Consider the following 24,476-nt stretch of genomic DNA (forward strand, 5'->3'; position numbering starts at 1 on the left):
ACTATCACAAATCATTCTCACGATTATGTGTTTGCCCTGTGGACACACAATAGCTCAGTAAACTGGCCCAGGACATCAGTCCGCCCTTACTGTTGCCAAATCTTGTATTCATCTCTTAAGGGTTAACAGATCTCATTAGCCATGACATCATTCCATATCGGCTGCCTTTAATACAGAAATTTCTGATATTGTAATTATCTGCCCTTTTATTGAATTGATCCTGGTTAGCTATGTGCTCAGAGCCAGCTGGATGAAACACTAGCCTGTAGACTAAAAACATTAATGTGTGTTTCTCCTGCTTATCCCAGATCTCATCTCTGACCTTCCCTGCAGCGTGTGTTAGAGACACCATTAGCGATCTCATGTGCAACTCTTACAGTAGTAATATGATGAAGGTAATCCAGCCCAGAATCTGCCTTTCCTTTTATACTTTAATCAATATTAGACAGTAACATTGAAGTTGTTCTTGTGCAAATGCAAAGCTCTGAAGGAGCTCGGCACACACAGTCATTCTCCAGAATGTTTTTAGTCAATTAACTAATGGACAAAATATTGTTGAATATGAAAATCAGTATGAGTATGGCAGATGGATTGGCCACTTGGAGATGATATTATACACTGTTCGCACTGAAGTGTTTTTAACAGTTTCAGGTGGGATCATTTCGACAAAAAAATGGCTGTGAGTTGATGATATCTGTCAATAGCACTTGAGTTGTAGAATGAATGGATTTATTTTTAAGGACTCTCACAACCCGCTGATCAACATGCACGATAAAAGTGACCAATTTGGAAAGTTTAGCAATAATTAAAGATAAATATGAATGTTTGTGGGTAGAAAATAAAAAGCATTACAGAGATGAACCGCGATTGTTATATTAAATTATAAATATTATTTTCTAAATAATTTAAAATAATATATTCATACAAATTTGTTTTGCACATTTTCCTTTGTCACACCACACATGTACTACCCATGTTTGCTTATCCTTAGCTATTGTTATCTATCTAAATCGGTCATTGTTGGTCATTTTTTTGTGCATTATTCGGGATCCCAGTTACGTTTTCATGTGCTTACATTTAATTTGGCAGTCTTTCTTCTCAAAGGCCTTTTAGATGGAGCATACTACTGAAAGTTCAATTTAATCATGATGAGTAGTGACTCTATAATATTTCACATTTTGTCTTTTAACCATAACTTAATTCAAAGTATTTTACACTATTGAATTGGCTGCCAGCATCTCTTTGTATTCCACAATGGTACCTGTTTGTGGAATTTGAAAAACGGCAAACAACATTCCCTCTTTCCTTAAACAATCCAATATGTTAAAAAGAGCAAGGGCTGCATACTTTGCTCAGTAGACGCCATACTTTTGTTGAGATAAAGAGTAGCTTTTAGCCATTTCAAAATACCTCATTTTAATAAAGCCCCCAAAACAACTGTATGCAACCTTGAAATCCCTCGCTCCCCTGCTGTTTGTCAGTCCTTCACGTTTTTTTTAAAATGAGATCAGTCCTTTCTGAACTCATGCTATGCTTGGGATTTATACATTATATGACATTAAAATGGATATTAGTTGTTTGTGGATATCTTTAAATATTGATATTGTCCTCTCTTTATATGATAAGCATATTTATCTGATTTCTGTATATTTCTTTGCGTGTTTTGTGTATATTGATTTGTTTAGCATGAATCGATGGCGGGCGTGCTGTTTTCCATGCTTATCCGAGTTTAATCACTCAAGTGCGGGCAACGGCATCGCTTCTATTTCTGCGTGACTTTCCAAAGGTTAGCCTGCACATTAACACCTTTATGCATTTAGTAAACAGAGCGGCCATTACCGTTGCGCTCGGTGTGATGCATTGCCACGCATGTAAAAGCTATCGAATACTCCGCCGTGTTGCCAAGGTGGCGGAGCCGAGCTTATTATCCATCTCTCATCCATTTCTCTTTATCTCTTTCTCGCTGTCCTTTGTCTTGGTTTGTGCGGTTGTCAAAGACACCAGATGCCCCCAATGGGGTTTTACTTTGCTGTTTTCATTCCGAGCAGAGACTCGCCTGCGAGCCGATAGCAGTCGCCATAATAAACTATGTGCTATGTCAAACGCAGGCCCCGGCAGGCAGGCAGCCAGACGTGCAATGTGCAGGAAAATGAGTGTCGCTCGCCCGCTCTCTCTCTTCCCCACAATCCTTCTCTCCCTCCCCAGGTCTGGAAGATTGCTTTTATACCGCCCCTCAATCAAAACCCCACACTGCCAAACTGTACCGCAGCCACAGATGGGGGTAGAGCTCACCTCACACGTACAAAACGCTCTCCCTGGCGGGGATGGAAGGACAAGGGAGGGGTTAAAGACAAGCAGCCGAGGAGGGGAGAAATAGGGGCGTCAGTTCAGCGCTGATTAATTAATAAGGTTGTTAGCTAAGGGGTGAGATGGTTAGACACAGCAGATTGATATTCTGCGGAGACGTCGTGCCACTTGCACCAAGCCTCCCTCCATCACCGCTGTTGAACCGGCAGGGCTGAGCGGTCGCCGTACCCCCAGGAGCGTTCCAAATGATAAAAACCCTGACCCGTGACATCACTTCCTGCCGACGCGGCACTTCTGTCGGGGGCCTTTGGAGGTTTAGGGGTGCCATGTGAGCGCCGGCTTCTGACCTCTTGCGTTTCGCTGGTTCGTTCAAAACTCCATTCGTTCGGGTGTTATTTAGATATGTGGCATTACCAAGGTGAACGGATGGCAGTACATAGCGAAAATGGGTTTGAGTAACAATGTTGTGCCATTATTTACCTCTCTTACTCTCTCTCCATCAGTCTATCCACCTCACGATGCATCAGCCTCTAGAGACTCAGAGGCAATAACACTGCCCCACTTCAATTTTCTCATTTCAGCTAGTGTTGATGGGCCAACAGCAGCAGGACAGGAGGCTAAATCTATCATCCTCCACTACAGAATGCTCAGGGTCAAAAGCCAGCGTCCCCGCCTTCACAGGAATCCCCCCTCTCCCCGTGTGTCTCATTCTTCATAAAATCTGCATATTTATTTGGACGTTTAAAATATTAGAGAATAACTGCTGACAGCATGAACTGTTCATGAGAGAAGTAGTACTAGTCTCTCAGACGTACACACAGGTTTTGTTGCAAAATGTATCTCTCCGTGACTCATTCTCCAGCCTGTGGGGGATTTTTGGCACCATGTCAAGTCTGACCGGGGGGCTGTATTGTAATTATAGAAGATCGAGAAGAAAGCTGAGTAACATATTGACTCTCGCAAGCCCGTGGTAATTTTTTGTGCGCTTGCCGAACACCTCAGCGGTGGCAGACTTTTGGAAAAAAAGGCAGGAAAAAAGCATTTGACCTTATCATCCTGTAAAAGAACAACACGCAATGAAGCCAGCGCCACATTTGCTCTCCAAGCTGCCCATCTGCCATCCCCGCTGTGTGATTGGCTGCTGGCCCGGCGGAGGTGGGCACTTAAAGTTTAACATTTAAAGAGCAATTCAGAGCAGTCTGTGGGTCAGTGTGCAGAACGGAATGAGCGTTTCACCCTCGGATCAACTGAGGATTCCTCCTTGTTGGAATATCAGACATTTTGTCGGTACCTTCCCCATCTCTCTTTTTTTCGCTTTTTCATCGTTCATTTTGTCTTGCTCAGTGCTGCCCCAATGGACTCTCCTGACAGAGAATGGCCGCAGCGAGAGAGAAGCTGCTAAAAATAACTTCTGTTAGCTTCAGCATCTCAGCCCAAGTGTTTATGTTCCATAAAAGGTGTGTGTGTTTGTGTGTGTGTTTGTCCAAAGCCTTTGTGAGAGTGTACTTTAGTTTTCACTCCAGTCTAAATTTGCTCAACGTGCCGCTGGCATGCCGGGTAATCACGCCCCGTCTCGTCCTGTGGCGTAAAAATAGAAAAACAAACAAATACAACATAAATAAATAATAAAAGAATGTAACAAGGCGGAAACACGAGAACATTACACTTCCATGGAAAGTTGCGTTTCTTCAGTGGAATCCATTAGAATTTCATGAGCCGTGAAATATGAAAGCCAAACATGAACATATCTGATCAACCTGGGGAAGACCGCACGACCACGAGAAGAGGTCAGGGTAAAATATTTCGATGGCATTTAGATGATTTAATGCTGATCTTGAGCAAACGCTCGACTTAACCCAAATCTTTGTTTTTACCGGTGTAAGACCGACCACCAGAACTGTCTCCGATGTGCAGCAAAGGGCAACTCCTGCCAATAGCCATTTCTCTCAACCCGCTCTTCAAAAGTGTAAGGTCACTCCCACAGGCTCACTACAGTCGATTGGATGTCAATTTGAATAACATTTACATATCATTATAACATGTGGCACATGCATGTATGCAGGAATGTTTGCTGAAAACGTAACTCGGTGACACCTCTGAACACAGTAATGTATATTATATTGCATAACATTTTTTATGTTTTAAATTTTAAATGTGTTGTAATTTAAGAGATAAATCTTCAGAATTGATTGCGTTATCTGTATTAAGGATAGAATGTCAATATGGTTATTAACACTTATTATTAATAATTTACGGTACAACTTTTATGAATCTAAGTTATATTGAAGAAGTAGTATTGTTTGTTTAGTGTGCACCTAGGGACAGTAACGGCTGTTTGTTTTTGATTTGTTTGTTTTTATTTAACCCATATTAATCTTCAGTCCCCCCGTGTCCCTTGCTTTCTCACCGAAGGGCCGGTTAAATGTATCATTGAGTATATTTAAACAGGGTGCCCTGTGAGATCCCCCAATTAAAAGGTCTGGAACAATAATGCTAGCATTTAATTGCATTACCATAATGCCTCCTAACTATCATTACACTCACCAAAATAGTTGTGATAATAAAGCCATTACTATTTCGAGAGCACAATTAGCCTACAGTGCCACCCTTTGTGATGTTATAATTGCGACATTTAGACGTGCACGCGTTCCGCTCATCGTCCTGTTGGGAGGAGAGGACGGGAGACAGAACGGTTGTCATGCAAAGCGGCGATTTACATCCGCACCTGAGAAGAACCCGTCCGCCAAACTACCCAGAGGCGGGAGCCGATCGGCTGCATAGATAGATGGCGTTCTCCAAATATGTCAGAAGTGAATGAAATGGTTTAAGATAATAGAGTTAGATGAATAGATAGAAGAGAGAAGGAAGATGGAGAGAGTGTGGGAGAGATATAGGGAAGGATAGAAATGGAGAAAGAGATTGGTTTTCATGCTTGATAGTCAGCAGCTCTGTAAATCTCTGAGGACTGAAGAGGGGAACGCAGAAGGTTGATAGTCATCCATCACTTTTGACAATTTCACCTCTCTGTCGCCACTTACTTGACGGAGGACCCCAAGCGATGAGAGAGAGAGAGACAGAAAGTCATTTTAGAGAAGAGGATCTTTTAGAAGGCAGCAATGTTCAGTTTTGTTTATGTATTTGTTTGATCCTGAGTGAGAGGTTGTGGCACTGCAATTTTGTTATGTGGTTTCATTGCAGGATCGAGTGCCTTGGCCTAATACTAGTTGTGTGTTTCTGTGGAAGTATTTATACAATTTTTTGAGTGAAAATAGACAGGTACAACTATTATTGACAACAGTTTAAAGAAGAATTTTCTCTTTATTTACTCACCCTCAAGTTTTTCCAAATCTGAATAAATTGCTTTGTTCCGATGAACACAGAGAAAGATATTTGGAAGAATGTTTCAACTGACATTTCTGGGACAACATTCACCACCATAGGACAAACATGTGTATAATTGTTTTGTTCTGTTAAACACAAAATAAGATATTTTGAAGAATGTAGGAAAGCAAACCATTGTAATTTTCTACTATTGTAGACAATGATGCTCCAGAAATGTCAGTTGCTAACATTGTCCCAAATATACGTCTTTCTGTTCAAAAGAAAAAAGACGTTTATACTGGTTTGGTGGTTGAGTAAATCATGACAGAATTTTCATTTTTAGGTGAACGGTTCCAAGGTAAGAGCAAGGACTTAACCATTTGCTTTACACTCAAGTTCTTAAGCATTTATCAGGCACTCTTTATGCGATTTGCAGCTAGCTCAGGTTATACAGTTGTATCTGTATGCATTTTCCATTGGAATCAAACACATGACCTTGGCATTGCCAAAAATCTTGCTTTAGCAGCTGAGCTATATGAACATATGTTATGTTAAGTGTTTCTGTTGTCACACTTCAATAATGTAACTGACACTTACTCTACGTGTCATTGTGTTTTCAGTTCGGCTTCTAAGCTGGTGAACAGTTGGCTCATTTAGGTTCATTAACTAGCAAAAATTCTCCTTGATGAAAATGCAGCCTGGCAAACTGTTTTTAAAACTTTATGGTGGTGTTATTGTTCTTGGTGCGTATGGGTTTTAAACATTCCAGACCACACCTTTTCCTGGTGTTGCAATTAAAGGGAACACTCCACTTTTTTTGGAAATAGGCTCATTCTCCAACTCCCCCAGAGTTAATAAATTAGTTTATCCGTTTTGGAATCTATTCAGCTGATCTCCGGGTTTGGCGCTAGCACTTTTAGCATAGCTTAGCATAGATAATTTAATCCAATTAGACCAGTAGCATCGCGTTCAAAAATCACCAAAAAGTTCCGATATAGGAACTATACTCCCATTCCGGCGTAATAATCAAGGAAGTTTGCCATGTTACGGCAACAAACTTCCTTGATTATTACGCCAGGATTGATGTATATTTCCTAATCATATCGGCCTAGAAAATTGCAACTTTTCTTTTTCCGACGGTCAGCACATGATATAAGTACAGAAGAGTCAAGTTTTAAACAGGAAAAATATTGAAACTCTTTGCTCAGTTTTGAACGCAATGCTACTGGTCTAATTGGATTCAATGATCAATGCTAAGCTATGCTAAAAGTGCTATTGCCAGACCCGGAGTTCGGCTGAATAGATTCCATTGAAACTCAATTTATTAACTCTGGGGAGTTGGAGAATGAGCCTATTTCCAAAAAAGTGGAGTGTTCCTTTACATACCAGTCATAATTCTAGAAAGCCAATATTTAATAAAACATCAATTTAACTGATTAATTTATGGGTGGGCGGTCCCTAGCCATACCTCTAATAGATTATAGACATACTTCAAACAGAGTCTGACTCTACCTCTGTTCATTCTAGTTAATGTAAGCTGATGTGTTACAGTGATTCATTGCTTGTAGAATACAGTGACATCCACATAAGCCAACGGCATCAGGTTCAACATTACAAACACGTATGCAGAGGTCTTTCCCTCATAGCTGCTCGCGAAACCGTCAGTAGGTTAATGGAATGCCTTTAATGCTCTCCAAGCACCATTGTGTGAGTGACTGTGACCTTTTGCATTGTGTCTGATGTGTTTTGCTGGACCGTCAGTCAAAGGCAATGGAGAGACCTAATTAAACATGTTAGAGCCACGTGTTGCTGCCACACAATATAAAGGTAGATTGCAATTGCCTTTTCACCGAATACGCCAAAAGCGCACACTTCCTAGTTTTCAGCCGGAATTAAATAATCCTGCACAAAAGGGGCTGAATGCCTCAACCAAACAAAAGGTCTACATGCCTGCAGCTTCACCAATGCCTGTCTGAGTTTGCTGTTATCTGATATAAGAGTTTTTGAATAGTTTCCTTTTTTAAAGAGGAAATTAAAAGCTGACTTTATATTGCATTGCGGAGTACTTGAGGCCTGTCAGTTGTCAGTATGTCAAGTGTGTCCGCTCTCTCCTTTTTTATGATGTGTCATTGAAACTAAATCAGATTTGGACTTTTCATTTTTAAAGTGCATTGAGGACAGGTACAGGATTCACTTTGACATTGTTACAACAGGAGTCTTAAATTAAGAAACTTTTTGTTGTGATTGTAATGATATTTAAGGTTTTCATAACTTTAGGGGTTTGTTGAAACTGACTTTTGATCTCTAAATGAGTAAATGATGACGGAATTTTTTTTTTTGGTTAACAAACTTAAACTTAAAAATTTGTATAGTAATATTCATTCATTTATTTATTTATTATATTTATTCATTTATTTATTATTTCCTTCTTCTATCCATTCATTTGTCTATTCATGTTTATAGAATTGAATGTTTGTAGCATGTATTTGCCAATGAAAATGCTATGAATTTTCAGAAAGTGTGAAGTTTTTTATGTATAGTACACAATTTGATAATAATACATAGTAGTATACTAATTAGATTTCTTAAGTCAATTTCATTTCCCAACACCCAAATGTATTTATTTTTAAAAAGCCTTTAAGATTATCCAGTGCTGTATTCATTTTAAATTGTGTCATGTACTGTGAAGTCTCATAGAAATTCTTTACGCACCATATTTTTTATCAATTGCATTGTTATAACTTATTTCAAAGTTATTAAGTCATTGCTGCCCCAACATGATCAGCATCTTAAGCAATGTGATGGATATATCTATAGCGCCGGAGACCTTAGATTCATAATTGAGTGCTTTAGTCTGCATTCATTCACTCTTTGCTTTAATTCAATCTCAGTTGCTTTCATTGACTGTATTTGCTGAACATTATTATTCATAAGGTTGTAAATATTGATAGTTTGTATTGTATATACGACTCAATTCACTTTATACTTAACCCCTGCCATAGTGTCACATGACACTATATGTATTTTATATGGACTACTGCATGTTGCATTATTCAGCGTTATTAAGCTAATATACCCACATCAATGCCTTTTAGAAAGAACACGATTTACAGAGGGCAAGTACATTATTTATGTCTCCCTCTATTTAGACAAGTCTCTTAAATATTTCAGCAGTGTTTTCCCCAGAGCATGTCCGTCTGCAGATCGATCAGTATCAAAAGACATCGTTCGCCCCCAAACACTGTTTGACATCCAGCTATTTCTGTTCAGGAGCACTGGGGTAGGTCATTGGTGGTTGCCGGCTTTTTTATCTTTTAGTTGCTCTTTCTCTCCTAACAGAGTCGAAATCATTAGTTCTGTTCACCTGTGCTTTACCGAGCCGCTTGTTATTGACATACAGTAGACCTGTTGCTTTGGACCAGGTGTGTGTGTTAGTGCGTGTGTTTGTGGCTTGTATAAATAAGAGGATTCTTTTTAATCCCAGAATCTGTTATTATTTTTAATCCCACAAAATCTGTGTTTAATGAGATCTTTGCGTCAATTGTCAGACCACAAACTTCATAGCAACAGCAGCTGATACTGCATATACTCTCATTGTTATTGTGTTACGGTATTGTATCAGAAATGTGCTTTATAAGTACATTTATTCCAAAATTTGTTGGGCAACGTTGCATTAAAATGATCCTTTTTCTGCTTCTTCCTTCTAGTCTTTGTAAATTTATATGCTTTATGGTGCAGGAATAGGTCTGCCAGAAACACAAAAAAAGAGGTTGATATTATGTGTGTGCCCGTGAGGGAGAACAAAATGGCTGGATTTGTTAAAATTGCTGGAAATATTGTAGATAAAAACTGTAGATATTCTGAGATTTATTGAGTTTTTTTGGTTTTCTGTAATTTAAAATAGTTTTTTTTTTCTTTAAAGATGTTGCAATCACACGTGCATATACACAGTATATAAATATACACTATATGGACAATAGTATTGGGTTGCCCCCCTTCTAATAAACATGTTCATCTAGTCCAGTAATTCTAATCAAACAAATATTAAGGCTATACCATACAATACCATATTAAAGAATTTTGTCACCATCTTTGTTCCGACAGTTTTGGAAAGGATTTTTTTTCTTCTTCCCCTTGCGTCATTTATGGGTTTGGGTGACGAGTGTTTGACTCAAAGGTGTTCAGCTGCGTTCTGGACTTTATGCAGAATCTAGTTCTTCAAACTAGACTGAATGAGGCATTGTCATGTTGGAATAGAAAAGGGTCCTGTCCGAACAGAAAGTCCATAATTCTCTAGAATATCAATAAAGGTATAGTTCACCCAAAAATGAATATTTATCATTTACTCAATCTCTTGTCATTTCAAACCTTTATGACTTTCTCTCTTCCGCAGAACACAAAAAAAGATTTTGAAGAAAGTTGGTAACCGAACAGCACTGGCCCCCATTCAGTTCTTTTGAATAAACACAAAACTAATAGTGAAAGGGGACCAGTTAACAACATTCGTCAAAATATCTTCTTTTGTGTTCTGCGGAAGAAAGTCATACAGATTTGACATGACAAGTGGGTGAATAAATATTTTTGGGGGAACTATCCCTTTAAATGCTGTAGTATTGTAGACACAGTAGATTTTGTGCTCATGGAAATGACTGTTCAATAGAAGTACCCCCCATAGTTTTTTCTATATAGTGTATATACATATACACACATTTTGTTATCCAATTTTAATCTTACATTATGCTTACTAAAAATACAAATAAATGTGGGTCTTGGCCATAATAAGGTGCAAAGTGGACCAGAGCACAGGCAAAAGTATGCTTGAGGTGAACGTGAACATGTCCCTGTGTAAGTGAAGAGCCGTACAGTACCAGAACTTGACATGCCTGATAGAAATGACATCTCAGACAGGCTGAATCAAAATTAGTTTCTATATCTCTAATTACATTTTCAGTTCTCACTGTTCCTCCAAGACCAGCTTTACACTGAGCCATGCTGCTTTGGGAAACCAACTCCAAATGACTCCTGAGTGTAGATACACTGACTTAACTAGCGCAAAGGGGCCTTCCGGTGACTGTGTGTGCGCGCACACATTCTTCCTTACACAAAGCTCTTAATGAGCCTGAGATGAGATGTGCGTCCAATGTAAGCACTCCCACTCTTCCTCCGAGTAACTCCCCTGTTGATTGTGATGAAGACACTGTAGGATGTAATGACACCGAGAGAGAGAAAGCGAGAAGGATTTCTTTGAATATTACAGCTAAAAGGTATGAATGATACAAATCAATTCTGACAACTTCAAGTGTAAGGAGTCACCTTTAAACTTCATGGAGGTACTCAGCTCTGTTCCACCAGGCAGCTTGTCTGACAGCCGACTGCCCTTTTTGTATGGCCTCATGGGATCTGCCCTTGAAAGATGCTGTTGACTGAAATGAATGTTTGTCTGTGTGTGTTTGGGTATTTGTGTGAGTAAAACAGACAATAAATCATTACAATTAAATATTATGAAATGAAACCTGTTTAATGAACTGCTTTATTTGAGAAGGATGTAATCATTTGTGTCTGTCGGAAGTCGTCATCCAATTTGTTGTCAAAGCCCAAGTTAGTTACGGGGCATGATTTGTTTAACTGTTTTCATCCCGTCATTTTTTTTTTTGTTTAGTATTCATTAAATATCATCATTTTAAATGGGTGTGAAGTTCCTCTGTCTTTTTCTGATGTTGACACACACGTTCATCATTCATTTTGACTGGATTGAAAACCAACTCCACCTCAGAAATACATTCAACTGCCCCAGAAACAGCCTGGCGAATTCAATCTGAATTTTGTGGTAGGGAAAAAAAGAAGAAAGAGTGTTGCGATGTAAAGGTGGTGGGACGTATTTGCCTGTGGGAAAAAAGACAGAAAGTAGGCTGGCAACAGATGTGTAAGGCAGCAAAAGTGTAATTGAAATGCCAGCAGCAATGGTCTTATCTAGCCGTTCCAGCAGCTGCCTCGCGTCTGAACATCAGTTAAATGTCATTTTAGCCCTGGCTGATTCAGGCCGACCACATCCCCCATCTTCTGTGACTGCAGCCGCTGATGGGGGCTGAACAGAGGGATAGATGGACGAGGGATTGCTGAAGAGAGAGAGAGAGAGAGGAACTGAGAAAAAGAGAGAAAGGTTGTAATTGGATTGCATTCGCACACTGTTGACTTCTATCACCTGGGCTTAATTGGGAATTTGATATGGTTTATCACAAAGAGTCATTAACTGTTTGGACGTATCATTATGAGCATTATCTGTACTTTATTCTTCGTAAAGTTAGTTAGCCGGGGGTTGCGTCGTATCGTGCCCCGTCTTGTGTAGATACAGACTTAGCATCACCCAAAAATGATCTTACCGTTTACTCAATGTTATTCCTATGCAGAACACAAAATAAGTTGTAATGATAGCCTGTAACATGTGTGTTAAATTTTGTCCATACCGGACGTATCACGCCACGTCCTGTGAAGACAAAAATAAAAAATCCCTTTACCGTTTACTCAACCTTATTCTTATGCAGAACACAAAATAAGTTGGTTTGAAAATATGTTGGTTACCAAACAACACTGACCCCAGGTGACTTCAGTTTTTTGCCAACAAAACCTGACACATTTCTCAAAATATCTTTTTTTATGTTTCACAGAAAATAGGAGGCACATACAGGTTTTGAACCAAATGAGGGTGAACAAATAATATCAGAATTGTTTGGGGGTGAACTAACCCTTCATCGCTTCGTTGTGTTGGTCTTTTTTGCATAACCAGACTATCACCTCCACCAGCATGATTCATTCACACCGTAGTGATTTCGATGCGTGACAAAAATCATGTTAACAGATCCATGTTTTTCTGAGGAAATAAAGTTAAACTCTCACATCTTTCCGCAGTTTTGTCTCACGTGTGTTATAAGTTCACACAATCTTCGCATTACGTAGTCAGTGAGATCCTGTAAGATTCTGTTAACACGTTTAGTGTTTCAGGCAGCACTTCCCATTTGCACTGCTAATTTTGAAACTCGCGAGAGGTTCTGTGAACATCATCTCAATGACATTTTCTATTCTCTCCTAAACAGGGAGTAACTTTTTGCTTTCTTGTCTTTCTTGTATTTTGTTTCGTCTGTTCTCACCCAAATGTGTTTTGCCTTTTTTGTGGTTTCAGAGAGTGATTTTCAACATTGTGAACTTTAGCAAGACCAAGAGCCTGTACAGAGATGGGATGTCCCCTGTGGTGAAGTCCACCAGCCGGCCTAAATGGTATTTATACCCTCTGCAAATATCATACTTGCATAATCTCCACGCTGTTCGGCCTTGCTTTCCATTCTTTCCATTCAAACCCAAACAAATCCGTGACTTATCTTAGTTTGTTCATAACCCACCGTCTCTCAAGGTAACTTAAGCTTGTGTAATGCAGGCCTGAGTGTGAATTCCACTTGAGATTGAGTGAATAAGACTCTACTGTCTCCTGGGCTGCGTACAGTTGTGATATCTGTCTTATCTCTCTCCCACAAACAACAGAATATGTCATTACCATCTTTTCGGGTTTTCACACTGTCAGTGGTCCTTAAAAGAAGCATTCGACACTTTCTTTTCCTCCACCAGGCTGACAATGTGTGTTTGATGTTCCTTATGAGAGGTTGTGTTGCTGCCGATGTTTGGTCTCCATGGTGATGCTGTCTGGGTAGAAAAAGGGACGCTGACAGGGCTGTTGATAGAGGAATTATGAGATATGCCAGTGAGGAAGTGAGCTTTGGTTGGGAAATGTACCAACCTGACTGGTTACCGGATGCCATTTTGTCCTGTAACTAAACGTGTTTTTATGTCTTTGTGTTTTTTAATCAATTTGACTCTTTGCGCTTTGCTAGCGATATGGATTCTGTTAAAATGTTATATGTTGTGACTAAATAAATCAAAACATCATTTTTAAATGTTAGATTTTTTACACCCTCAAAGGAGTCACTCTGCATAGAATTGGCAAATGTATTGGCCTGCTTCCAGGGATGCTTGGACTTTTATAAGCACATTTTCTTCATTTATTAAATTCAAGTTATTCATTTCAAATACAACAAAATTCATAGAGTTGCGCAATACAACCCAAGCTTCAGTTTTGCAGTATATGCTTCTGTCTCAATCTGGTTGTTCTTTTACATTACTTTGTTTGCACTTCACAATAACTTGAAAAAAAGTTACGTACGCAAACCCCAAGCTCACATTCTCACCCTCATGCCCTCCTATCAGTATCAATCAAAGCGGCGCATTACCATTCAAACACTCATCTGCCAGGTTGCATTTGCATGGGCCATGCGGCCTGGGCAGGTGAGGCCTGTCAGAGGTAATAGCAGGGAACTGATGGATGCAGAAGTGTGCATGAGCGTGTGTATCAGTACGAGAGCCAATACGCCACGCAATCCTGACGTGCCGAACAGAGGTCATGTGACGGAGACAGTAACCGCTCAACGGAAACTTTGACATCTGTCACGAGTCGATCAAGGGCATTCAGACAAATGGCAGCCGTCTGCCGAGGGAGCCTGTCTTCCTCCGCCAAACCCTGGTCACGGCTTAATGGGACAAGACAATTAGATGGAGATGCTGTCGGAAAACAATGGACTGCAAAACATTTCACAGTCAAGTTGACGTCTCCTACGTGCCCATGTTCAACATTTCCCTCAGGTGCGTGCCGGTGGGTTTATGGAGAGGTTGTTGGAGCTGTAGCTCACTTTTAACAGAGCTGCGCTCAGCAAAGCGATTGTTAGAAATGAATTATGGTCGAGCTCAATTAGGGTTTAAGGGACGAATCCGTCTTATTTCTACTCTTACTGACAGTCCTTTTCTGCACTGTAATTTATTGTAAAACGCACTTGCATGGACCCATCCGTTCCTAGAAATTGAACGTTTTGGGAAACTGAAAATAAAGCAGTTTTTACTAACTTTTCCGCAGTTTCATGGCACGAAGGAGGCAGATCGACATTCGACGACATTTCTTTTATTTCCGCCGACATCAAGGCCATTGTTTGAATCACACAGGTTTTTTTTATAGCAATCTGGAGCTCAAAGGACCGTCGTTTATGTCAGTTTGTGGCACACGGTGGGAAAATAAGCCTGTAGCATTTAGAGACTGTGAATAGCGGGCGAAAAGAGATGGAACACCTCTGCGTACAAATGCCACAGTGATAGTCATCAGAAGGCTGGATCAGGGTGGGCTGATCGTACCACACGCTGTCCGTTGCCGCGACGGCACAGGCTCAAGCATTAGGACTTCAATAAGGCGAGGAAAGACCACGTAATTCTTACACAAGCGCAAGGCGATCCTCTCCGTTTCTCATCCAATTATAGAGGTGTGAAAACAACATGCTGTGACACAAAGGGGGCCCTTCCACACACACTTTTGCATCTATTTAGATACACGCCGTCTCAAGCTCACACGCGAACACACACGTGATAATGGCTTTATGTGAGGAAAGGTATTTTGCATCTTACAAAATGTACCTGGGGAAATTGGCCGTTTAAGAATCCTTTTTTATCAAATCAGGATTTTGTGGAAGATCAAATCCAGTAGTGTTCCTATAGATGGGTTGGTAGGGCACTGCGTTGTGCAATGGTTGAGGTTTATTTCACAGAAAACACATATGGCTAGTTGACAATAAATGTGTTAATGTGTCGTACGGTGTGACAGCAAAAAATAACGAACAAACAATTTACATTTTTTTTACATTTATGCATTTGGCAGACGCTTTTATCCAAAGCGACTTACATTGTATTATCCTATACATTTATACATAGGTATTTGCAATCCCCTGGGATCGAACCAACGTTGTTAACGCAATGCTCTTACCGCTGAGCTACAGGAAAGCGTTTCACAGGAAAGCGACAATGAGGATAAATCTTTCTTATGCTATATTTTATTATACATATACATATGGTCACACTTTATTTTAAGGTCCAATTCTCGGTATTAATAAATCATAAACTATGACTTTTGCCTCAGTAAACTACTAATTTGTTGCTTATTAATAGTTAATAAGGTAGTTGTTAGGTTTAGGTCTTGGGTAGGATTAGGGAATTAGAATAAGGTCATGTTGAATATGCGCTTTATAAGTACTAATAAACAGCCAAAATGCTAAAAATAGGAATCTAATAAGCAACTAGTTAATATTGAGAATTGGTCCCTATACTAAAGTGTTACTTTGTCACTGCCCACATACCGATAAAAATGAATTCACTGTAAGTTGCTTTGGATAAAAGTGTCTTCAAATTGACACATTGCAAGACATTCGAATGTGATTCAATTAAAACACTGTTGTTTCCTGATGAATATCTTTGATATATTAAACATCTTTAATTTCTCTTGAGCAAATGCTTTGATTGTAGCCCGTGCTTTTTTAACATTCTTTCTGCCGTTCATTTTCCATCTTGACAGCAAAGTGCAGCTAAAAATCTGCTAATCTCTCTTTGACAAGTAGATATGAAATAAAGCAAAGACCCGCTTTAACTGTCTGATCCAACGCAGCGCTGGATAAAGTCAAGAACAAAAATTGAGCGTGGGAGAGAGAGGGAGAGAGACAGCTGAAGAAAAAAGAAAAGAGAACAGATTGCTTTTGCTGCCTTTATCTGTGGAAAAAGTCACTTTTAACCTGCAAGTTGAAACCTTTATCTCTATCTGCAGAGACCGTTCTTCCCTAAGGCTGGCTGATGCTAAAGTTGTGTGTGTGCGTAATGGTATGTTTGCGTGTGTGTGTGCCGCCTGCAGTTCATCTGTTCTTGGCCCACATGACAGACAGGCAACAGATTGGAACCCGCATAGGTGTGTGTTTGTTTTGGTATATATGCGTGTTTATGCACCCACAGTTGAGCAACAGGTGTAGTTATTATCGGGTTGAGGGGAGTTGTTCAACACTGTTTTCCAAAAGCAGGTTACAACAGCTGACATTCAACATGTCAGAGTTTAAGCGAAACCATAGAAGAAGAATTTCAGACATATTAATTCTTCTTAGGTCTCTGTGTCACACAACCATGTCCAATTCGGTCTCTACATTGAATTGACCTTATTCTGGTGATGTGTATAAATGGGCGAAGGTAGAATGTGCTGTTCAGGTATGCTGAAGGATCTTGTTTACTTGCTTCTTCAGTATCCGTGTCCAAATTCAGATCTGCACAAAAGAGTAGGATTTTCCATCCCACGAGACAGATTTTTCTATCCCACCAGGTAACGCCATCTTCCACCGAATTTAACAAATTGCCAACTCGCTCCAAATAAATACTCTTCCCGCCCACTCCTGCTCAATTTAAGACTATTTTTAATCGATCCATTGAAACAAAGCACAGTTTCTCAGACTTCGCTGGACTTTCAAGAACCGCAGAGATGTGTGAACTGTGTTTCACATTGCATTAAAAAATAGCAAGATCATTTTTTTTTTTAAATCCCATTGTATTTATATGCAACCTTCAGAATGCCTGCCTACACCTTTAAAATCAACTCCACAGCACATTTAATCAAGTCCCAAGGGAAACCTGTGGAAATGCAGACTTCCATCCTAAGCAAAATGTCTTCCAAAGGTTTTGAACCCATGAACATTGCAAATGTTGTGTATTTTAGCTTTTAGACATGGATTTGTTTTTCCTGTAAACAGCCCATGGATGTCTATTCTAAGGCTATCGTCAAACAGACTTATTTTAGGCTGGTTGTAGGTGCAGCGCTTTTATACTGTGGTATATGTAGCGATGCTTTAGAAGGCTAACAGCAATGAGCAGGACTGATGCATGGACTTATAGCTTTTTAAGTGGGTGGATGAAGTGGCTGTAAGCTCTTCACAGGACTGAGAGCCTTTTATCATTCGAGAAGAGAGAGTCACCTTTGACTGCTGATCCTCCTGACACATTAGATCTATGGTCATATTGAGATGCTGGGTGCTTTTTGTGGGATAGACTGTACCTCCACGTTCTCCTCTGCATGAATGGATCTTATAGCCCTAGTTGCTCTGTTTTCTCAGATGGGATTTTGCAACCTGCTCTTTCAAGCAGATCTGCTTTTGTCTTAAATTGTTGGAGATGCTACAGGAACTTATAGCCTTGTAAAGTGTTTGTTGTTTGTTCTTTTTGATCCTTAAGATGACATTTTGGTACTGTCAGTTTTGATGGATGAACATGACTTTGCATATTAATTGTTGTGGCATATTAACTGTCACCCGTTCCGTATACGGGACAACTAAGTTTGCGTCAATATTGTGCATGTAATTTCTAATCGAATCAAAATTATTCAACCCCCACTGAAATTGATTGTTTTGGTCGGTTTGACATTGATTATGATCATTCAGTCATCCTGCTTACAATTAAATCAAAGAGGCACGTGTAGGTCAGACAAATATAACATAACATTTATAATGAAATAACCACAAATGTCTTTTCTGAGCTCACATCATTATCAGTTTTATTCAACCCCCAAGTGACATTCAATCTTAGTACTTAGTACAACATCCTTTTACAGTTATAACAGCTTTTAAACGTGAAGCATAGCTTGACACAAGTGTCTTGCAGCGATCTACGGGTATCTTCGCCCATTCATCATGGGCAAAAGCCTCCAGTTCAGTCACATTCTTAGGCTTGCGCACCGCAACTGCTTTCTTTAAGTCCAACCAGAGGTTCTCAATCGGATTTAAGTCTGGTGACTGCGATGGCCACTTCAAAATGTTCCAGCCTTTAATCTGCAACCATGCTCTAGTGGACTTGGAGGTATGCTTGGGATCATTGTCCTGTTGAAAGGTCCAACGTCTTCCAAGCCTCAGGTTTGTGACGGACTGCATCACATTGTCATCCAATATCTCCTGGTACTGAAGAGAATTCATGGTACCTTGCACACGCTGAAGCTTCCCAGTACCTGCAGAAGCAAAACAGCCCCAAAGCATGATTGACCCCCGCCATGCTTCACAGTAGGCAAGGTGTTCTTTTCTTCATAGGCCTTGCTCTTCCTCCTCCAAACATAGCGTTGATCCATGGGCCCAAACAGTTCTAATTTTGTTTCATCAGTCCACAGAACAGTATCCCAAAACTTCTGTGGTTTGTCTACATGACTTTTGGCATACTGCAGTCGACTCTTCTTATTCTTTGGGGACAGCGAGGGGGTGCGCCTGGGAGTTCTGGCATGGAGGCCTTCATTACGCAGGGTGCGCCGTATTGTCTGAGCAGAAACTTCAGTACCCACATCTGACAAATCTTTTCTCAGTTCCTCAGCAGTCACACGGGGACTTTTCTCCACTCTACACTTCAGGTAGCGCACAGCAGTCAAAGTCAGCATCTTCTTTCTGCCACGACCAGGTAGCGTTTCAACTGTGCCCTTTGCCTTGAATTTGCGAATGATGATTCCTATGTTGTCTCTTGGTATGTTTAACATCTTTGCAATCTTCTTATAGCCATTGCCCTTCCTGTGAAGAGTAATCACCTGTTCTCTTGTCTTCCTGGACCATTCTCTTGACCTCACCATGTTTGTAACCACACCAGTAAATGTCTAGAAGGAGCTGAGTATCAAAGTCATTTTAAAGCTGCCTAATTGGTGCTTATTAGGCTTTATTGCAGCTCCCTGATATCCACAGGTGTTTTCAATACCTGATTGAAAACACTTCATTGAACCTCTGTTCTTCAGAGTGGTAGTCTTTAAGGGGTTGAATAATTATGCCAATGAAGAATTCACAAAAGAAACATTTACTACTGTATTACAAAACTAATTGATGTCATTTTAGTTGCATATGGTTCTTTAAGAAGTCCTTGTAGGATTTCATTCTGAATACAATTACAAATGTACACTACATTCCCTAAAACCATTTACAGCATTGGGGGTTGAATAATTTTGAACACAACTGTATATATGAATTGAAAGGTCTAAGACTCTAGAATACAGATTTCTTTGGTGTTTTTTAAATAATTTATGTAGGGAGAGTAATTTATTATTTTTTGTAAAGAGTGTGCTAAGATTTTTTGTTATACTCTTGCAATTGAATTTTTTTTATGTATTTTTTAATCAAAGAATAACATAAACTTTTTTTTATTTGTTACTCATTGTTTCAAAATATTTAAAGCGATAGTTCACCCAAAACACCCATAAACAGTGCCTTTTGAAGCCTATATATGAGACTTCCTTCTGTGGAAGACTAAAGGATATTTTGAGAAATATCTCAGTGGGTGTGTGTCATACAGTGTAAGTCATTGTGGGATAAACTTTGATCATATATTGTGTTCTGCAGAAAAAAGTCATAACGGTTTGAAATTACACAAGGGTGAACAAATAATTTGAAAAATATGTTTTTAGTTGAACTTTCCCTTTAAAGCTGCAGTGCATAACTTTTTGGGTATTTTGGTTATTAAATAAGTATATAAAAACAAAACTGAGACATTTCAATTATTTATTATTTTATATGAAATGAAATATGAACATTTAAATAAAGTATTTCAGTCTTTATTTTTGTAGTTTTTTTATTATTTTGTATTTCTTATTTTATTGTTGTGTTGAATTGTCCTTACAATACACCAAGGTACAATTACCACAGGAAAAGAAACCAAATATACTTTTATTCTGAAAGATAGTTGTCTTCTTTTTCACTGTTGTTAAAAAAAAGACAGTGAGTTACACTTGTTTGCAAATACAGTTGTCAATTCCAAACATCATAAGTAAGCCATAGTCAAGAATGATTTGTGTTTATCTGCATGTTTTGAGCATACAAAGTAATATGAGTTTGAGCTGTCTCCACAGAATTGCCTCCCCTCTTTTTTCTCAACTCTTTTTATGGAAAGCTTTCCCCCTCCCTGTTTTTCACACTCCAAGGTGACAACCTTCTCAACTCTGAGAGGGAGCCGGCACTCCCCCCCAGTGTGCGCTTATTTGTTAGCCTGATAGAGCGGAGAATTAGCAAGCGGCTCTCTGTGCCGGCATAAACGGAAAGCGCAGCGAACGAAGTGTCACTGAGCTTCTGGCGTTCTGGGCTCTGTGAATATAGAGAGCACTGTGGCACTGTCGGCAGATGCTGCTGGGAGCTCCCAGCATGCAGTGCAGGCAGAAGAGAGCGTGCCGAAAAAGCAAGAAACTTTTGCAGCTATTAGATCCACATTGGATGCAGATTCAAAGAACAGTGAGGGTGGCTGCTGTGATTGCAACAGAGCTTTTCATCTCCCAGCACAAAGCTGCGGAGCAGTCGCTTGTGAATTAATGTGAATTTCTGTGTTTAGTTTTGTAAATAGGTGTCTTCAGATGCCTGCAGGAAAGCTGCGAGAGGAAATGGCTGTTTACATAGCCTAGAATGTATGGAGATGAGCTGGTTCCTTCTCTCGCTGTAAAAAATCGAATTTCCATAAGTAGTCCACTTCTGTCTTTACATTTACTGTATGTTTTGTAAAGACACTGTTTAATGGTGTCTCTCTCCACTTCACCAGCAACGAAGACTTCTTTTATCACTCCTCAAAGAGACAAAACTATTACCGAAAAAAAGTCTTTCAAAATAGCACAGGGGTTAGTGGGAAATAACCTTGTCCAAGGGTATGTTTTTATGAAAAAGCATGGAACGAAAACACACACACACAAAATAAGAAAGTATTCACCAGCAGGACTGCTCCACCATGAGTCCGCCTGGCAATTTTGCTTTTGTACTAAATCCTTCCTGTGAACGTCTGATGTAACAAAATAGTGAAATTGTATTTGGAGATGTCTCCGGATCCACCGGAGAGGCTGCTAGCGGTAATTGCCCTGTCAATCATTTGACTCCTGCTGTTCAGTCTGATTGGTTAAGCTGTGGGAAGGGGAAGCTCACCTTAGAGGAGAGAAAAGTCTTTCACCTTAGAGAGAGCCCATGGGCCTCTGGTCACCCAGGGGGTCGTAGAGCACCCGTACACCTTACTGTTGAAAACATCTGATGTTGTGGGAGATTTCTTTAGCATTGCTTTAACAAATAAATGAAGGCGACTGCTGCGTTATTTGGAGTCAGAAATGTGCTGATTTTGAAGAAACAATTAGAAGTGCGTTTAACTATCATTTTAAGCGCACAAGATGCTCTTTGGATCATTCTCCAATCGGATATCCAAAGATAATACAATATAAAGTCAAAATAGCATTTTCACAGTGCTCTCAGACTTTTAGAAACCATGGTCACATACCCACACACGGCCTTGTTATGAGAGCACACGATGGCCAGCAGAAAGACTGTTTGGGGTTCAATGAGTTTCTATTTTAGATTTGCCATCAGATCGCAAAGCCATTTTGTTTACGTGTCCCCATTCTGTCCCTTCCGACGCTGGATTTCTGTGCAGGCGTGGTTTATGGCTCAAGGTTTTGAGGGTCGCTCCAAACATCTGACACGGTGAATGCCAATATGAGACAGAAGAGCTTGGCACAGAAACTCAGATGGAAGTAATTTCGTAATGGCTCGCATTGCTCTTTGATAATAGTGGCCAAGAGGGGGTCCACTTCTAAATGGGAATGCATTTGTGCTGCAGTGCATTAGACTGATTAATCTTATTTTTTCCATTGCTTTGCACTTATGTTTTTGAAAAGCACAGGTACTTTTGAAAGGTAATAATGCCGCTGTAAAATATAATCATTGTGTGGACCTAGGTTTCCAACTCCAGTTGGACAAGTTCCTTTTCTGTCTCTTCGTTTCTGTGCATCACGTCACCTATGACTTCATTTCAAATGGCACACTTCATTTGAGCAATTCCGCAGGTGCCCTTTTGGGTATTAGGCTACTCATAGTGATCTATTTACCCAGCAGTAGGATCTGGACCAATTACTGTATTACTCTCATAAGTTTCAGATTTGGTAATTTTTGCATAATTCGTTCAACTATTCAATTGACAGCCACCGATTTCCTAAATACACTGTCTGAAAAAAGATATACCTTTAGCTTGTCACTGGTGCAGTTCCCTCAGAAGGGACACCTGCTGTACCATTTAGCACCTTAAGATGTATGAAAATATGGCATTTAGGAGTAGGTAAAGTTCAATTACATCTGTGTCGCAGCGGGTGTACCTTTTAATCGTAGTGCCCAAGTGACAAGCTAAAGCTACAAATTTAACAAGTTTTTGAGAGTGTAGCTGTGCTGATTTCATGTCTTTACTTTCACTTTCACTCTGAAAAATTCAAATCTTTCATTGGGTTACTTGAGTGAGTAGCTGTGTACTAAATTGTAAATATATTCTGTATAGGTATACATATGTATACAGTAGTGGCCAAAAATTATGTCCAGGGGGCATATTTGTACAGTATATGCTTTTAATGCCCCTCCTCTGTTTATATTAAACCATATAACATATTTAAGATGGTACATAATGGACAAAACGGTAAAATGACAGAGAAAGTTCTGCCATGAAACTCTAGATGACGCAGTCCTATAGGCCTATAAATGTACCACATGGCACAGTTGATTGGTTCCTTCTGTATCAGCAGCCAATGAGCTTGCTGCACAACATTTAAATCTTGGCTAGTGATTGTTGTAGCTGTGCAGCGCGCTTCAGAAACCCTCCTCCTTCCCCAGCTCCACATGTATAGATCTGCTACAAGGTGATCATGTACGCTATACAGGGGTTATTCATATATGTTATACGTGCATCATTCCTTACATACACACAGCAGCATATTGTGGAGTCTTTGTACTTGCTCTGCCGCAGCAGTGTAGCAGATCTATTCCGCCAAGACCAAATACATTTATGCCATGTACACTACCATGCTAAACCCTCCGAGAGTTGTCATGACAGAACTTGGTTAAGGTATTTCTTTGACAAAATGATCTGGTAAAAAGGCTACAGCACATCAGGGAATATGAGTTTTACTGTCATTTACAACAAATGCGTAGAAAAACTAAACCATCTCCTGGGCCTTAACTCAAAGCTTGTGCATGTGTATTTTTTGCCAACCCTTTTAAAGATTCTAAAAGCTGATCTTTGGTTTACACCCAAAGCACAACTTTGCAACGTAAATACATTGGATAGGGGGCAAAGACTGTACAAGTATAATACATATATAATATACAACTCAACTCACTTTTATTGACAAATCACCACGTGTGGAGAGTGGAAGTCTTGGACGCATACTCCATACAAAGTAGAATGCAGTTGGACAGACAACTGTATGACAAACAACTGTATGACTTTACATGTGACTTAAGTGACCGTATGTAGCGCAGACGAACAGTGCAAATAGACAGACTGTACAAAAACGACAATATACATTATACACATATGGACAGTATATACACAAGGTAAGACATTGAACATACACATTAAATGTGCAGGTGTACACATGAACGTGTATGTATAATGGATCAAAAATATATCATAACATAGTACAGATATAGGTATGTAAGTTTGGTAATGGATGGTTATTGCATTAGGTGCAGTGCATGATGCATTGTAGTCCATTAAAATCATTAGTGCATGGTAAAAAAGAAGTGTGAGGGTGTGGAATGTATCAGTTTTACATATTGATATTGATATACATATTGATATTGATATTGAACAACTGATACTCTACATATCCCATTGGTATATCCATAAATACAGCATCTGGAAATAGCAGGGATCTTCTGCTCTGACTGTTTCTCGCTGGTCTGCAGCATCTTCACACTGATGTGACTGCCCAACCCCTCGCACAATTAACCGTGTGGCATGCTTTTAATAATTGGCCCTTTAATTGTCGACAAATGAAGAGTGATGTAAAATACCTAATAGCTTGTACTAATTAATATGGGAATTGAAAGCGTGTTAATTAAGGGCATACAGGACAAGGACCGGATCGGCTAATTTGAGCAATAAAACCGAGCCTAAGGATTCATTTCCAAACAGATTTGATTCACAGCGACTGG

At 39.7% G+C, this 24,476-nt stretch overlaps 1 protein-coding gene across 1 annotated transcript in view; it reads left to right on the forward strand.

The window, feature by feature from the left end:
* The window catches only part of agbl4 (AGBL carboxypeptidase 4), a 291,793-nt gene that overhangs the window by 86,435 nt on the left and 180,882 nt on the right, over positions 1 to 24,476 (forward strand). The window contains exon 4 of the mRNA XM_056772317.1: positions 12,806 to 12,900. Coding sequence (XP_056628295.1) covers positions 12,806 to 12,900 — 95 coding nt within the window. The remainder of the gene's footprint in view (positions 1 to 12,805; positions 12,901 to 24,476) is intronic.

The sequence above is a fragment of the Triplophysa dalaica genome, chromosome 18 (assembly GCF_015846415.1).
Source record: "Triplophysa dalaica isolate WHDGS20190420 chromosome 18, ASM1584641v1, whole genome shotgun sequence".
Taxonomy (NCBI): Eukaryota; Metazoa; Chordata; class Actinopteri; order Cypriniformes; family Nemacheilidae; genus Triplophysa; species Triplophysa dalaica.